The 18,210-nt window shown below is 32.8% G+C and overlaps 2 protein-coding genes and 1 non-coding gene across 4 annotated transcripts; 2 read left to right on the plus strand and 1 right to left on the minus strand.

The window, feature by feature from the left end:
• Window positions 1-514: 514 nt before the first annotated feature.
• Window positions 515-4,798, plus strand: LOC104238548 (protein FAR1-RELATED SEQUENCE 7-like). Of its 2 annotated transcripts, none has more exons than XM_009792933.2 (2): window positions 515-3,007; window positions 4,116-4,798. In XM_009792933.2, the coding sequence occupies exon 1, from the start codon at window positions 629-631 to the stop codon at window positions 2,972-2,974; it is 2,346 nt and encodes a 781-aa protein (XP_009791235.1). In that variant the 5' UTR covers window positions 515-628; the 3' UTR covers window positions 2,975-3,007; window positions 4,116-4,798. The 2 variants fall into 2 exon arrangements, with proteins under 2 accessions (XP_009791235.1, XP_009791236.1); XM_009792934.2 differs by having other exon boundaries at window positions 4,121-4,798.
• A 3,060-nt stretch (window positions 4,799-7,858) lies between these two features.
• Window positions 7,859-7,930, minus strand: TRNAP-AGG (transfer RNA proline (anticodon AGG)). Its single transcript has one exon. It is a non-coding gene; the product is annotated as a tRNA-Pro (tRNA).
• Window positions 7,931-16,007: 8,077 nt separating this feature from the next.
• Window positions 16,008-17,582, plus strand: LOC104232609 (uncharacterized). The gene is made up of 2 exons (XM_009785857.2): window positions 16,008-16,272; window positions 16,724-17,582. The coding sequence occupies exons 1-2, from the start codon at window positions 16,099-16,101 to the stop codon at window positions 17,318-17,320; spliced, it is 771 nt and encodes a 256-aa protein (XP_009784159.1). The 5' UTR covers window positions 16,008-16,098; the 3' UTR covers window positions 17,321-17,582.
• Window positions 17,583-18,210: the final 628 nt, after the last annotated feature.

Genomic DNA, 18,210 nt, shown 5'->3' on the forward strand with positions numbered 1-18,210 from the left:
TTTATAGGAACATCGAAATGATGAACGGTTTGAAGTGTTAGAAACTAGACTTCAGGGGCTTTCTTTTAATATATAGCTCAAATCTCAATTCATTAGCTTTTGATAGATATTTTCATTGAAACTTAGGTCTTGTGTAATTAAGGTCATTTTTATCCCTTAAACAACTCCAATTCTCCTCTTATAACCATCCATTCAACCTTCTAAACATAACATTTATGTATTTTATACCTTCATAACTTTTCACACATCTTTGTATCCCACTTAGAGCTTGAGGGGAATATAATACTTAGCAAAGTTTTTCTGGGCTTTACAATTTATAGTTTGAACTTATATTTTTCTTCTTCGAATTTCGCGTGACTCATTGCACGTATATTCTAAAATATCTATATCGTTTTAAAATATTTGAATTAATTAGCATAAGATCCACTTGTCAAGAAACGAGTTTTAATAATATATAAGTGCTAAAAAGTAGATATAGATAGCAAAAACAGTACCCAAAAAAAAAAAAAAAAAAAAACCGATACAACAAGTGAACCGATTGCGACACCGTACTTAGGACAAAACCCCCTTGTCTTCTCCAAATCCTTCTGCCGTCGATCGTCGAATCGATAATGCAAAGATAATTGACATGAGCAGAGAAGAGCTAGACAATCCCATGACAGTAAGAGCAAAACCAGCTTCACTAGCTATTGTAAATAACAATAACGGATACCACCGAGATAATGAAGAAGAAGAAGGAGAGTCAAAGCTCGAACCAAATGTCGGGTTAGAGTTCGATTCAGCTGAAGAAGCACAAGAATTTTACAATCTATACGCAACAAAACTCGGATTCAGAATTAGAATCGGTCAGCTTTATCGGTCCCGTGTTGATGGGTCAGTTATTTCTAGAAGATTCGTGTGTTCAAAGGAAGGGTTTCAAACTACTTCCAGAACGGGCTGCCCAGCTTTCATAAGAGTTCAAAAAGCCGATTCTGGAAAATGGGTTTTAGCTAATGTTAAAAAGGAACACAATCATGAATTCGAAACCTCAGGTGAGATTTGTCCTTCCCGTATACAAAGAAAAAATATTCCAAATCCTAAATCTTCTGTTGTTGTTGTGTCGACTAGGACTGGACTTAGATCAATTGATGAGGATGGCCCAGGCCCATCTGGGATAATTGATCTTAAGCGTTTTAAAAGGGAAAGAATTGATGTAGAAAGAATTGATGTAGAATTACAGCCTAGAGGTAGTGAACCATACAAAGGACTTGAATTTACTTCTGCGGATGAAGCATACGAATTTTATAATGCATATGCTGCTAATTCGGGTTTTAAAGTCCGGATTGGCCAGCTGTTTCGTTCTAAGAATGATGGGTCGATTACTTCAAGAAGATTTGTTTGCTCTAAAGAAGGCCATCAGCACCCGTCAAGAGTTGGGTGTGGCACGTTCATGAGGATACAGAGACAAGATACGGGACGATGGTTGGTTGATCGTTTTCAAAATGAGCATAATCATGAACTTGGCATGCCCGCTGATGCTAGTGGGAGAGTAAAAGGATTTAAAGAAGAAGCGAGCAGTGTGTTGGAGAATATGGAGTTAGTTGAATTAAATGGTGGCCTTAGCCTTGTTACACGAGGGAGAGAGAGTAGAATTGGGAGTGATTGGTATAATGAGCTTTTTGAGTATTTTCAGGCTAGGCAAGCAGGCGATATGGGATTTTTTTATGCAGTGGAAATGCATAATGGTAGAGCTTTGAGTGTATTCTGGGCTGATGCCAGGTCTAGATTTTCTTGCACTCAATTTGGTGATGCAGTTGTTTTTGAAACAACATATAGAAAGGAGGGTAGTTACTCAGTGCCACTTGCTTCATTCATTGGGATTAATCACCACAGGCAGCCGGTGCTTCTTGGCTGTGCCTTAATTGCGGAAGAGTCTGAAGAGTCATTTACTTGGGTGTTTCAAGCATGGCTTCGTGCAATGTCCGGGCGCCATCCTGTCTCTATGGTCGCTGATCAGGACAGAGCCATTCAACATTCAATTGCTCAAGTTTTTCCGGGAATACATCATCGTTTTTCTGCATGGCAAATTAAGGCTACAGAGCAGGAAAATATTGGTGCATTGCTCTCTATGAATCCTGAATTTAAGTATGAATATGAAACTTGCATTTTCCAGAGCCAGACTGCGAATGAGTTTGAAGCAGCATGGAATGTGCTAGTTAACAAATATAATTTAAGAAAGAACACATGGTTAATGGAGATGTATAGGATGCGCAAGAGTTGGGTGCCATTACACATTAGGGGCACATTCTTTGCTGGCATTCCAATGGACGGAAGCTTGAAATCATATTTTGGCACCATATTGACATCTCAAACACCACTCAGTGAATTTCTTATACGGTACGAAAAAGCCCTTGAGCAACGCCGCGAAGAGGAAAGGAAAGAGGATTTTAACTCGTTCAATTTACAAGCAGTTCTGCACACGAAGGACCCTATAGAAGACCAGTGTAGAAGGTTTTACACTATTACTATGTTCCAAGTGTTTCAGAAAGAGCTTTTGGAGTGCTATAGCTTTGTTGGAATTAAGATAAATGTTGAAGGTGCCATTAGTAGGTATCTGGTGCAGAAGAGTGGGAGTGGAGATGAGAGGAACACAGTTGCCTTTAATGCCTCAAATCTTAAAGTCAGTTGCAGTTGTAAAATGTTTGAGTTTGAAGGTGTGCTGTGTAGACATGCCTTGAAAGTTTTTCAGATTATGAACATAAGAGAGCTTCCGTCTCGCTATATCCTACATCGGTGGACAAAAGATGCAAAATATGGTATACTGCGGGATGTTGATTCAGGGGGTGCTTCTCAAGATCATAAGGCATTGATGTTGTGGAGCTTAAGAGAAGAAGCAAAGAACTACATTGAGGCAGGAACAGCATCTTTAGAGAGATACAAACTTGCGTTTGAGATCATGCAGGAGGGTAGAAGAAATCTTTGTTGGCAAAACTAGGGAAGTACGTGGTATAACAAACATAGATCAGAGGTATTTTCCTCCTCTTCTGCCTTTTGTTTCATCACTATGAGTTGATCTGAATCTCCAGTGATGACTTTCATAATTTGTACTGCATGTGCTAATTTTTGCATTTTTTCCACACAAAAGAACCGCTTATATATTTCTTTTGCCTTCTCCACGCAGAATTACTTAAGTATCATATTGCATTGTGATTTCTTATTCATCTGAATCAACCATTCATAAGCACAGATACCATTTTATTCCCTGGCGAAATTTTCCCGCGCTTGATCAATAATCATATTATATTGCGTTGTGATCTGCAGTTATTTTTTTGATATGATTCATTTCTGAGTACGAGTTAGCGCTCAATATTATGTGATATTTTCTCAAATAATGCATGTGCAGACGTCGTTGAATTACATGTTTTTCTACCAAGTGTATCAAATAACTATGTTTTTTCTGTTTGATTTATTCAACTGCCCTGTCCTTTTTTTTGGATACGTTCAACATAGATAGACGGCCCCTTAAAGTTGCCACAACTTTTCACTTAGACACCTCAACCGATGTTGTTTCCTATTGAACACCCCTATTAAACCTTCCAATGACAACCAATCAAGAAAATAAAATGCATTTCATTCATACACGGATGATGTGGCGAAGTGACGAATGAAACGAAGACATGTGGCATTTGGGCCTGTTTCGTTTCAATAATCAATAAGCATTTTCTAAAAATAGAGGTTCTCTAATATTGATACTTTTTTCTATATTGATATACAATTCTTTAACCAAACTAAAATTTCTCCCAGACACGACCTAAAATAAATGTCACAAATAACAAAACAACAACTAAGCCTTAATCAATTTGGTATCATTTATATGGATTTTTGTTACTTCCATTGTTTTCTATTCTTGCTCAGTCCACATGGATTCCAAGACTCTCCATGTTATTTTAGGTCAACCTCGTCCCTTTTTAACATGTTCAATCATCATAGTATCACTTCTAAGAATTGGTGCATTGGGAGGTCTCTTTAATACTGAACTCAGATATCTCTTTCTCGTGGGTCTGTGGGCTGCTTGCCCACTATTTGGGTCTGATCATTTCTAATAGTCGCCAGCTTCTGTTGAACTTGATTCCTAGGTCAGAGACTCTTGGTCATCTTGAAAAGGGATAGTCTTGCAGAACATTGAAGCCAATGTCAAATTTTTGATGATCAACTCTGTGCAACAATTTTGGTAAATTCCAGAGCTTTCAAGACTTGTTGCATATTTTGGATTAGACCAGAGTTGCCAATGATAATTCAAACATTGTTGGTGCCACCGAAAAGTAAGCCTTCCTCAAGCAAACAAATCATCATATGTCTTAATTTTCTTTCTCAACCACAAACTACAACTGTGAATTAAAGATGTTCCTACAAATTGATACTCTCTAGTTTCTTAGTAAAACTGGACAATTGTGGTACTGAAAGAAGCCTGGGGAAAATGGAAAGTTGGAAAATCCATCATCGGCCTGTGGAAAATGGTTCCTCCAGTGATCATATGGTTCATTTGGAAAGAAGGATCTCAATGCTGTTCTCATGGAATTTCAACTCAGATTCATTTTCAAGGCTAGAATTTTGATGAATCTTTGTGCTTGGAGCAGACTATGTATTGTAAATAGTATTGACACTCTTTTGGATTTTGTAAGCTCCTTAAGTTTTTCCTAGGAGTCATCTGACATCGTACAGAAGCTGTCTTTTTTGTAATCTTTTTGCATCTTCTGGATGCTGAATGAATGAAATTTATTCTCTTGATAAAAAAAAGAAAAACTGGAAAATTGTGGTACTGTCCTTCGAGCAACTGCTTCTTGATATTAATTACTGTATTAAACACGTCAGGATCAGATTCTGATTGGCATGAAAATGATGAAGCGACCACTCAGTTTTCTATTGTCATAGCTCATGGGCATATATTTGATAACTTAGTCACACATGTAATCACTATGAGAAAATCACCCAATTGAAGAATCATCTGGTCAGTCATTTTCGAACCAAGGGTTTAAGTAAGCTAGAGTACTTTCTTGACACTGAGGTCACTCAAATGGTGTTTCTTTTTCACAAGGGACACATGGGACATTCTTTATCTGATAGTGTTGAGTCATATTAAGATCTAATTCTTAATTAATCTTCAAATCGTTAATTTTTTTTTACATGTAGGCGGTCCTGCACTATTTGGTGTTTGATTTCAACCTAAGTTCACTAGTCTGGTAATTGGTTCAAGCTTAGCAAAAAGTGTCTAGTGCGATTGTTAAGAGGGCTTGAATGATATCCACCTAACTGTTTCTTAACCATTAGCATCATTGCTGGGGAAGGAGTTCTCTTTATGTTTCAGTCCTTGCTCCCCGCTGATTAGACTGTGAATATGATGCTGATTACTGAGTATGCATCCGTCAATGTCTTTTATTCAAGTTTTGTTACAAGCTCATTTTTCTCTTTTCGGAAATGCTGCTTTGGTTGGTTACTAAATAATAGAACATTTGACCAGTGCCTTGTTCTACTCAAGCCGGCATCTTACTATTGAGTTATTTATTTCGGTTTATATTATGTGCTGATTTTGTATAGCATCAGCTTTTCAATTCAGGCCTTGCTCTCTGATTAGACTGTCGATAGGATGCTGAGTATGCATTCGTGAATGTTACTGACCCCAATTTTGTCTATAGCACATTTTCTATTTCTAGAAATGCTGCCTTGGTCACGATGTGCATAATCGCCAAATAATAGAACAGTTTACTGGTGCCTTGTTCTACTAAGAGCTAAATATTTGTACTGAACCAAAGTGAAACTTTGGGGGGAATTTAAGAACGCTATACTCCTAAACGTGGAAAATATGAAGAAAATTAGAGTGTGGACTGAAAGATGGTGTGAAGGATTTTTTTTTCTTTTTTCTGGCCGGTCAGGAATAAGGGATGTTTGTTGGCAGATTGCATCTCTGATACAGGGTGGAACTTCCAGTCAAGAAAAAGATTTAATGATTGGCAAATAGTTGAAGATGTCCTCTCTTCTTTTTTTTTTGGTTTGTGTGTGTGTTTGCAGAAAATGCAGATTGTTGGCTTGGAAGCAAGCAAGGAAGATATCCAGTGGTGGTTAGCAAAAGCAGCAAAGGAGTATAATATTCACCGTAAAGCTCTTGCTACAACTGGCTGCAACAACAGAGTGTTGAGTATGAACAGCTGCGGCCATGGAAATCAGTCTGGAAGACTATTGGTCCACTGAAAGCTTCCTGTTTTAGGTGGCTTGCTGCTCATGGGGCCTGTTTAACACATGGCATGATGCAAAAGAGACGACAATTTGAGTGAAATTTCAGTTGAAACAGTGAGCCACATACTGCTGCATTTCAACTTGTTATGCCAGGTTTGGCCTCTATTTCTGAATGTATTTAGTATTAATTAGGTAATGCCTCAGAGCTTCAGAGAATTACTTATTATTTAGCATTCACAGAGCGTAGATAAGAGATTTAAGTGGATCTTGAGGGTTAGTTCCTTTATGTGTAGCATGGACTATTTGGCTGGAACGAAGTAGAAGAAGCTTTGGAGATAAGATGGAGGTCATCGCAGTTGTGAGATATTGGCGGAAACGGAATTTTTTCTACTGATCAGTCGGGGAAAAGGTGAAGCTATGCAAGGAAGATGGAGGATCAGGTGTTAGAAATTGAGGGCTCCATAATAAGAGCCTATAATTGAAATGGTTGTTGAGGTGGAATGACAGTAAAAGGGAGCTGTGGAAAGCTGTAATCAAGTTAAAATATGGGTTTCAGAATTATGGGGACACAACTAAATATTAAGTGCAGCACATGGATGTGATTTCTGGAAACATATAAACTGTTTGTGGGATAAATTCCAAGAGCTTATTTGATTGAAGATTAGGAACCGGAGAAGACTTAACTTTTCCAGTGCAGCAAGAAGAGTAACATAATATTCTAATGAACAGCCAACGTTCCTTTTTTTGATGTGTTATTGTCTTTGAGAGGAAGAATATGTGAATATGGACAATGTAGGAACTTTGAAATCTTGCAGCCATGATCTTAAATATTGTACCTTAAATCACAACATAGCATCAATAAGAGTTTTACCTTTTATGAAAGCCTTGTATTTAAGTGGAGAAGGGTAGATGGGTGGGCCCATTATCCACTGAGTTTCGAAGGTTGTGGTTGGTCCAAAGGATCGGCCCCAGAAGAGTTTTACCTTTTATGAACTGACGGTATAACTAATATTTTAATTGTGGGTCACTTGAAAGCATATAACAAGTAAAATTTGTGGCAAACATGACTTGGTAGCATGTAAATCATGATAAGCAGAGGCCTATGGTACTCGTAAAGTTCGGCAAGAATTTCATGTATACATGTATATGTCTTTAGAAAATAGTGATATACTTACTAGTAGTGATACACTACATGGAAAGCAGGTTTTGGTTGAATCCAGAACTGCACCCGCAATCTTCAAATCCTGGGTCCGCCTCTGATGATAAGTGACCCGTCGAGATTATCATGTAAAAGCTTAAATCTTTCCTCCACAGAGTGTAGGAGTTTTTGGGTCACATAGCTATGGTATTGAAGCTCTTATTTTGGGGATTTAATCAAAGACATCTTTGATAAGAGGACAAATGGAAGAAAAATCTCGTGAACTTGGAAAGAAAAAGAACTAAAAGGAACTGTAATTCAGCCGCTATTGCTAGGAAACTATAGTTTGTAAACCAGAGAAATGAAGAGGTTCTGTAGTTTTCAATTCAGTTATTCGTTTTATTGTAGAAATCAGACGAAGCAAAGAAAATTAGTTTTAAAACAAAGGATTAGCTCCTCGTTTGCGAAAAGTTGGAAAGAAATGAAGGGGAAAAAAAAAAAAAAAAGTAAGGGGCATTCCGAGAATTGAACTCGGGACCTCTCGCACCCTAAGCGAGAATCATACCACTAGACCAAATGCCCATACAAGGTTTATATTAAAATAAAAATGCTTTCCTTCTCAATTCTCCTTACCCGATCTGGTATTTCGTTTTCAATTTTCCTTCAACTAAAACAATTTTTTTGTTAAGGATATATTAATGTTTTTAAATAATATATACCAACAGTGTAAATGATCTTTTACATTATCGCTGTATTTTAACATGATATAGCAAGCTAATTATCATAGTTGATAATCATGAATTCCAGTGATAGGCACCAATTAAATGTACCCTCTGCCTTGTTTAACTGTCAAGATTTTGCCTTTTAATTTTTTTTTTCTTTTTTCCTTCTATTTTATCATTTCCCTGTTAGCATGCAGTCTCTTGTATGGTTTATAATTAAATGTCTCCATGGTTGTGGTTTTTTATGGTAATTTCTTTTTCCAGTTGTGTGTATTTGCTCTAAAATAGTTTTTTCTGCTTTTAGGACCAAAACACATTACACTATGTTTATCCAATAAATATATGGCATGCATGTATCTTTACATGCATGTATCCAATTTAGTATTATTAACCATCTATATCTATATTATATTAAAAGGAGAGTAGTATGCATTGTGGTTAAGCCAAGTGACAAGCTAAAATGAAGCCACTTGGCAATTTTAAGAAAATATCTATAATTACAAAGTATAAATGGAAACATAATTAATGGAAGTAGTTGAATGAATCTTATACATAATTTAGATAGATCTTAGACAAATTTAATCTATTATCTATATTTATATTTATATGTATATTTATATCCATATCTACTATATTTAGATCATATAATGATCTACTCATAGATTTTCTTCTATATTAACTAGAAATATGGAGGTAAAAATTTAATTTAAAAACTATAGTAGAAAAAAATAAAAAATATAGAAAGACGTAAACTGAGATAACATAGGACTATCTATACTTTGGAGTAAGTTAAAAAATAAAATAAAACAAAAATTTACTTAAGATATTAAAGATTTATTGACTTTAAAAATTAAAAAAATTCAAGAAATAAAATAAGATCTTACATAAAATATACAAATTATATACAATGTAAAAAAATTAAATAATCGGTGAAATATATTTTAATAACAAGAATAATAAAGTCATATTAATATTGATAAATCGGACAAATGGATATTTTATACATAAATAAATATTTCTTATATGATTAAATAAATTTAACTTAAGAAGAACAAATCTTAACCACTCGGACAAAATTTATAAATATTTACAAAATCTAATAAGAATTAAGGCAAAACAAATTTGATCAAATTTAACCTAAATGTATAAATCAACTAATATTGACTTCTAATTTTATTGTAAATAGATTCCAAAACTTTCTAGAAATAAGAATTTTTATTTTAGAATTACTAACCACATGATCCCTTTTCTTCCATTTCATATATATATATATATATATATATATATATATATTATGTAGAAATAAATGACAGTGGAACCATTGTTGTAAACATTTGAGATATGATTTTGTTTATAAAGAAATATGATAAGAAATTGAGCCACATGACAATATAATAATATTAAGTATTGAATAATATAATAAAACACTAATAAGAATTAAGGCAAAACAAATTTGATCAAATTTAACTTAAAGGTATGAATCAACTAATATTGACTTCGATTTTCATTGTAAATAGTTTCCAGAACTTTCTAGAAATAAGAATTTCTATTTTAGAATTACTAACCACATGATCCCTTTTCTTCCATTTCATATATATTTTCTTTTTAGAAATATTATGTAGAAATAAATGATAGTGGAACCATTGTTGTAAACATTTGAGATAAGTTTTTGTTTATAAAGAAATATGATAAGAAATTGAGCCACATGACAATATAATAGAAACATTGAGGAACAAATAGAGAAAAAAAAATCAAACATTTCATCATACAAAAGAAAAAGGACAAAACTTATTTAAATTTTAGATGATACAATTTTGCTTAAGTATAATAAGAAATAATATGCATGTGCATAAAGCCACATAACTAAAGTCTGTAGATTACAAAAAAAAATTAAATAATAAATAATATAAATAAATTAGAGATCATGTGAGGATATTTATACGAAGAATTACTTTAAAAAATAATACAATGCAAGTATACGAACTCAAAAATATTATTAATAAATCTAAATAAGTTAAAATTTTCAAACAATAGTTTAAAAATAAAATAAATGTGAGCACGTGATTTTTGCCTCACACAAATTACTCCAAAAGAATTCCCAAAATTAGATCTTTTCTTTAATTATTTGTTATTTTTAAGAATTATTGCGTGATTTTTCTGATTGTTTGCATATATTTGTGGGCATGTTTAATTTTATTAATGCATTAAAAATACAAAAATATAGCATTGGCATTTACGATTTGATTTTACATTTTTGGAATTAATTAATAATTAGGTGTTTTACAAAAATGAAAATTCAAAAAAATAATAATAACATATTTTTGTAATTTTAGTCAAATTGTGTGATTTTCTTTTAATTTGGCATTTAATATTTGTGATAATTATTAGTTAGAATTAATTAGTATTTTTAAGTTAATTGGTGTTTTATAATTAATTAGGATTTTAGTTTTAACAGAATAGTTTCTATTAGTTTAGTTAATTTCCGGTTTTCCTAGATCTGTATAAATGATATTTTCAAGCTGTGATTAATTAGGTTGTAGACTGTTAAAGTAGTGTGATACTTCTTCTGATCATGGGAGCTTTATATTTAGTAATGATGATGTGAGTTAATCTATAATTCTGAGTTTGAGTGGTTGTGTGTGGGTTCGAAATCAGAAAGTTAAAAGTAGATATGAGATATGTAATTCGTAAAGTTAATTTAGGCAATCCATTTTCGTCCAGCATCCTTAATTCTCGAGTTTTAATTCTCATATGTGGTCACGTTAGTGTTTAATCAAAGTTCATGAGTCAACATTTTAATAAAAATGAGTCATAGTAGGGAATTTGAAATTTGAACTAGTATGCACCATGTTTGAAATTGTGATCATAGGCAGTTTACGTGGGTCATGAAATCTGAAATCAGTTGTTTTCCAACTCATGTTTAATGTTGCATTGAATTTATTTTACTGGCTAGTTAATTTTAGTAGTAGATTCATCATATTTGTGTTCTTAATTAAATTGAAATTCCATTTAGTGTAAAAGACAGGGCTTAACAGGCTAGTCCCTAAACGTTTGGGCCTCAAGATAATTGATGCACGACCCAGGCCAGTTTTGGCCTCTTTCTCATTTAGGCCTGGGCCAAGGTCTGTTTTGGTCGATTTTATGGTGTATATCTGGTTTTAAATTCCCCCTGTTGGGCTCACATCGGAGCCCAATGGTCGGATGTTGGTGCAAAAAATATTACTTAGTTTGCATCAGTCCAGTAACAAATTAATTAGGGTCTTTCTTTTATTTTAGAGATAAATTAAGTAGAAAACTATAGATTGCTCTAGGTTTGCACTTTAAAATAATAAAACGGGATGAGCCTCGCTAAACAAAACACATAAATTGTGGGGCCCTCGATAATTGTATATATTAAAATACTTAGATTTCGGGACGGGCCGTTTAGCGAATTTCACGGCCTTCCCCAAAATAATAACACGTTGGTCTCTTTAGGTGCGTATTTTAATAACATTACCTCCCTAAACTCGTTGCGCATTTATGTGACCCAAATCCAAATCCCAACGATGTTAAAGTATGTCCAAAAACCACGGGTGCATTTATGTGACGTGGTTCAAGACCTGTTTTAATGACGTTGCAATTTTCTTTTAAAAATGAATAAAAGCGGTTAAGGTTAAAATTTGCACATAGGTTCATAATTGTTAAAATCAGATAATTTAAGCTAAATATAACAGTTGAGCGACCGTGCTAGAACCACGGAACTCGGGAATGCCTAACACCTTCTCCCGGGTTAACAGAATTCCTTACTCAGATTTCTGGTTCGCGGACTGTAATATAGAGTCAATCTTTTCCTCGATTCGGGATTCAACCGGTGATTTGAGACACCATAAATCTCCCAAGTGGCGACTCTAAATCTTTAATAATAAATCCCGTTTCACTTGTCCTTTAATTGGAAAAACTCCCTTATGCTCTTGCGGGTGTAGGTAAAAAGGAGGTGTGACAATAAATATTTAATGTAATATAAAAATTATATATCTATCTATATTATATTAAAAAATAGCAGTGGATAAGAATATTAAATAAAGTGTAAAGTTAATAAAAAAATAACATGAAAATTTGATAATATTACATATTAGATGACATTATAGAAGAAATAAGAAAAATAATTAAAATTTTAAAAAATTATATTAAAAAGAAAAAACTATTTAAACTTGAGATTAGAAAGTTCTTAAAGTTATGATAAGAACACTTAAAATATGGATATGACCACAAAATTGAAGTCTTGCTAGATAAAGAAAAACAAAAATTTGATACCCAATTAAATATTTAAACATATTAAATAATTATCTCATGTAGGTAATTTTATTAATAAAAATTAAAAGCTAAATTTGTATCTTGAAACTAAAAGAGAAAGAAAATTTAATTGCACATAATACAAAAATAATTATAAGAAAATTCAAATAGGTTTGAAACATTATAATGGAACTTATGTATTAATTTTTAGATTAATTCAAAGTAATATTTTAAAATAAGACGTGATATTATTTTGAGTTTGGGTCAAATATTTGTGTAAAAGCTAATTAAAATTTTTTAGTAGGGAAAAGAATGTATAAAGAGGAAAATAGAGATAGTGCAATGATACTTATATTGTAAATTTATTTAAAAAAAATATATAAATTAAATTATTAAATAATAGTAAAAAAATATTATTGATAGATTTGAATGATGAAAGAGTTCTTAGTAAGAGGATGATAGTATAAATACATTAAATTTTAAGAATAAAAGTTTACATTTATTGATGATTATTAATGGAGTAATAAGTAAGACATTAAGTTAATTTATAAGCAAATAAATGTTTACATTACAGTATAACAATATTAAGTAATAAATATTGCAATAACTATAAGCAAAGAACAAAAAAAGAGAAAAATTATGTCTAAAAATGTAGAAGGATAAGATTTATTTGAATTTGAGATGAAAAATAATGTGGTAGTAAGAATTTTCCAAAATAATATTATTTAATATGCTCAAACAAGACATATCACAATGTTATATGTTAAGTATTCTTTAATATTGACCGTAAAATAAATACGAGTGCCAACATCAAGGGGTGTTATTACAGTATAAAAAAAAAAAAACAAGTTATCCACTATGAGATTTGAGAAATGGTTTCATATCCTGCTTCTTAATTAATATCTAATAATTATTTATAATTTTCATATTGAAGGTTTAATTTTAAGATTATTTGCACATACTTCAAATAATCCAAATCATAATTTGATATGGTTTATAACGCGCATCGCGCGGGTACTAAAACTAGTGGTAATTAAAGGGCAAAATACATAGTTTACCCATCAACCTTGCAGGCGAAATCCCTATTACACATCTTTCTTTCATGGGAAACCTTTTACATACTCAACCTTTCAAAATTGTGTCTACTTTTGACCAAATAGCACTTACATGTTTACACACAAAAAAATGCGTGAAGCCCGTAAAAAATCCCATTTTTTGTCTCCCCTCCCCACAACAACCCCTCCCCCTCCCTCTGGTCTTCTTCCTCACCACCCTCCCCCTCATTTTCTTCCACAAATAGTCAATTTTAGATCTAAAATTGAGCGAATTTTGTTGGTTTATCGTCCAAATATTGTGAAAACTATTTATTTGTGATAGATTTAAAAGTTTTAATAGTAGTATTGAAGGTTTGGTAAAAAAATATGGAATTCACCATTGTTGGGTACCGAAAAAAAACTTGAAAATTCAATTGGGTCTTGTTGATTATTGGGTTATTGAACTCAATTTGTTGCTCGATTACTTTCGGCTAGTAATTTTGATAGTGTGGTTGAAAATTTTCTCACAAATAACCGGGGGCGGACCCACCTTAGAGCAGGGTGGTCATTTGAAGTTGCTTCATTGAAAAACTTAGTTATTTTTATATGTGAATTTCATCAGAAAATTCGGAGTTATTAATGAAACTGAACCTAACAAAGGCTGCGGTAATGAGGGTTCAATCAGGAACCATGGTCTCAGGTTCCATCTTTCGCTTAAGCAGCCAATTCATGTTTTTTTCTTTCTAACAATGCCCTGTTGCTAAACGTCCATTCTTCAGTTATACTTGTATTAGTTTGCTTATGTTTTCTATTTGTCTTGTTTTTTCATACTTCTATTTATATTTTTTGTTTAGGTCGAATAAAATTTATTCTTAATTAACTCTACTTTACTTCAATAAATTAAATCTTTCTACTAGATGGATTTTTGTTTTCTCTTACATAGTTTTTGCAAAAACATGAGAATGCTTTGCCGAAATTATTATAATTTGTTTACTTAATGTAGTAGATTTTATGTTTTTAGTTTAGTGTATCATCTCTTTCTCTCTAATCGTTTGTATCAAAATTTTAGTTTATAACTCTTTTTTTCAACTTTGTTTTGTTAAATTTCTTACAGTTGTTAGATTTTGTAATTAATTTTATATATATAGATAAATTGTACTGAGAAGAAAAAGTAAATAGTAATTTGTAAAAAAATTTAAAAAACATTGCCCAACTTTGTTTTAAAAAACAGCATGAATTTAAAATGACTTCATTTTGGCTCTTGAGAGTACGTCACAGGAAAAAAAAAGAGCAATGAGTAAATTTTGTTTACAGGAGCCGATTATACAATTGGTTACTGTTGTTTTTGACTGAATTCGTTTGTGCAAAATTTTAGATCCGTCACTGCAAATAACCATGATGGTAGCATGAGTGGTGCTTAAGATAGAAAATGAAAAGACAAAGAAGATAGGTTTTAATTTTAATTTCTAATATTATTTTTTTGTTTTTAAAGTCAATGACACGTGTCACGACCATATTAGGATGTGACTTTCACGTTATCTGAAAAATTGGTCAAGCACAAAAATGATGTGTCTTAGACTCACTTTTGAAAGATTGAGTGTATAAAAGATTTCCCGGTAAAAAAGAAGTGTGTAATGGGGATTTCGCTTCAAATTTGAGATAAACTATATATTTTCCCTAATTAAAGTGGTTTGACCTAAACACCGAATTTGAGTAAAAAAAATTCCAGGCTACAATCCTAAGAATGCCTCTGGTGCTACCCCAAGACAGTCTCTTTTGGTTTGTATGGCCAAGATTTCTAGATACTTTTTGTGGTCAGTTCTATTTTTAAAGCAAAATCTAATACTCGCTCTGTTTCAAAAAAAAAATGATAATATTTTTTTATTAATTCATTTTTCAAGAAGATTGCCGTATTCCTAATGAAAAAATTTTATGGCCAAATAAATGCTATGACTTCTTTAATTAAAACACAAACTTTAAAAGTTTTTTCACCACACAAATATTATGATATTATAAAATCTCAAGTTTTAAAAGCGTCACTCTCTTTATGAAATTTCGTGTCAAGTCAAACTAAGACAAATAAATTAAAACAGATGGAGTACTTATTATCCAATTAAGGATCACATGTTAGCAGTTAGCCATTTCACAATGTACGTACTTAACCAAGCATTCTTAATTTGACTCACTTAAGTCTATACACAATGCTATCTTTATGTGACCGATAAGTCACAAGTTCAAGTTGTGGAATCAGTTATTGATGTTTGTATTAGAGTAGGTTGACTATATCACGTCCCTTGCGGAATGGTATTTCTCCGAATCCTGCGTAAATGCAAGATGTTTTGTATGTCGGGCTGCTCTTTTTTCGTACAATATAATTTTTCATTGAATCAGATTCAATGGAACCCTGTTCGGATCAGGTTGCTCCGTCCTTAGCTGTGTGCATCAGCAGGTGTTTTAGACTGCTCGTGCTAATCCAGAATTAGATAGAAACAAAAACTGAAACTTATCATTTTAGTATTGTGAAAAGATATGGAAAAAGTATCACCATTACTCAAGACCACATCTGCCACTGTCAAATAAACCCCACATAATTTGTCTTTCTTTCAATACCACAACCATATCATGTTCCAATTGTATAATAAATCTTTTATTCCAATAAAATATACCCTTTGCCCCCTTCACTCTTATGCATTAATTTCTTACTTCATTTCATTCCATAACAATGGCAGAAAAATATAGTATTGGTTTGGTAGATGTCATGGATCGTCTGTGGTTTCACCAAATTATTCTCTTTTCAGAACCCCCTTCAGTTTCATTTCCTAAAAACCAATGTCAAACAACTTTAATTCCACAGGAAGAATTCTCATCAATTGAATCAGAAAGTACTCTTCTACAGGTAACAATTTCTCTCCTAGTTAGGTTACTATTCTCTATACGCCCTACCCCCCCCCCCCCCCAAAAAAAAAAAAAAAAAAAAGGAGAGGAGAAAAAGGGAAAATGGTTTGAGACATACGAGAAAGAAGATGTACATAGGTTTTTCCACTATACTTTGTTGAGTGGATTTTATTTTATAAGATATACACCATCAGTGTATTTTTACCTTAGTTGCACAGTGTTATTTTTCCATGAAGGGGTTCGGTTGAACCCCCTTCACTGCACTTAGTTCCGTCACTGGTTATAGCAGGTTCTCATTCTATTTTCAAGATTATAATATTAGGCTTGATATGAAGCGTTATCTATTTTTGTATCTCAATTTTAGGACATAATAGGAAAAAATTGTAGTATATAATATCAGTGTAGAGAAGTTAAATTGTTGTTTAATTAAGGTTGTGTGTATGTCATTGAAGGATGTTTGTGAAAAAGAAGAAGCCAATGGGAAGGAAAGACCAACAAGACATAATTCTACAGCTACAAGAAACGGGTCACATTCAACCTCACCTTATAAAAAACATTCAAGAAATCTGAGTTCAGAAAGGAGAATACTAGAAAACACCACGAGTTGTAAGAGCCTAGGGGAACTTGAGCTTGAAGAAGTAAAAGGTTTCATGGATTTAGGCTTCATATTCCGCAAAGAACATATTAGCAAGAGAATGATAAATGTAATTCCTGGTTTACAAAGACTTGAAGAAGTCATGCCCGAAGACGAAGAAACCAACAATGAAGATTCAGAAGAAGGGCAGCCCGGTACATTAAGCTTCTACTATGCGCGAGGTTCGGAAAAGGGCCAGACCACAAGAGTTAATTATACACCGCCTTATGCAGCAGAAGAAGAAGATAAAAGGGAAATTGTAAGGCCATATTTATCTGAGGCATGGCTTATCAAGAAGCCTGATTCGCCATTGTTAAATATGAGAGTACCAAGAATTTCTGCAGCTACTGATATGAAGAAACATTTAAGATATTGGGCTAAAACAGTTGCCACAGTGGTTTTGCAAGAGTCTTGATTTTGTGTACAGAAGTTCCATGAAAAGGCACAATGTTTAATTAATTACTATATGATGTAGTCAATTTAGCTAAATATAATAGCATTGTGCATCACATATATAATAGTGTTAGCAGATTTAATTTATTACATTGTTTTGTGGATATTGGAAGGGGGTGGGGCTTGTTTTGTAGTATAGATTCTGCCGACAACTTGTAACTGTATAAATTTGAGTTGGTCTGGTCCTAAGGAAAATAAACAATATTCCTATGTAATTTCTGTTATTCTGCACTTGGTGCTGGTTTTAAAGCCTACCCTTCTCATTGTTTGGACTAGCTGATTTGAACTTTTTAGTTGCACTAGATCAACCACATAATCCATCGCAGATGGGTGCGGTTGGATAGTTAGGATCGTTCATTCTCGGAATCAAGTCTAGTAAATGCAGATTCTTAGAGCTGGTGAATTTTCTATATTTGATAATAATCTTTGTTGCATCCAAATAAAGTGACATCACTTACCCACTTTTAAGTATGTTATTTAAAATATATTCACAATTTACAATGTATTTAAAGATTAACCAATTTCACTCAAATTTCAGGACACGATATTCTAGAGTTTAAACCTCAAAATTCAAACTTCAGGACATCGTGTCCTAAAGTTCGAAAATTGTGTTCTAAAGTTCGAATTTTATGTCTTGAATTTTAAATTAGCAGCTCAAAAATTCAGCACACTAATTCCTGAATTTTCAAATTTAGGATACTTAGTCCAGAGGTTTGGGTGAATTGGCTAATCTTTAAATGCATTGTAACTTGTGAATATATTTTAAATAAAGGGCTTAAAAGTGGCTATTGTTGCACTTTGCCCTGAAGAATATGGGATGATTTATGTAAATGTCCCTATTTAGCACTATTT

The sequence above is a fragment of the Nicotiana sylvestris genome, chromosome 12 (genome assembly GCF_000393655.2).
Source record: "Nicotiana sylvestris chromosome 12, ASM39365v2, whole genome shotgun sequence".
Lineage (NCBI taxonomy): Eukaryota > Viridiplantae > Streptophyta > Magnoliopsida > Solanales > Solanaceae > Nicotiana > Nicotiana sylvestris.

Coding starts and splice junctions, on each gene's coding strand:
- LOC104238548 (XM_009792933.2), top strand. CDS start 629: ATGAGCAGAGAAGAGCTAGACAATCCCATGACAGTAAGAGCAAAACCA.
- LOC104232609 (XM_009785857.2), top strand. CDS start 16,099: ATGGCAGAAAAATATAGTATTGGTTTGGTAGATGTCATGGATCGTCTG. Junction 16,273..16,723: donor CAGAAAGTACTCTTCTACAG/GTAACAATTTCT, acceptor ATGTCATTGAAG/GATGTTTGTGAAAAAGAAGA.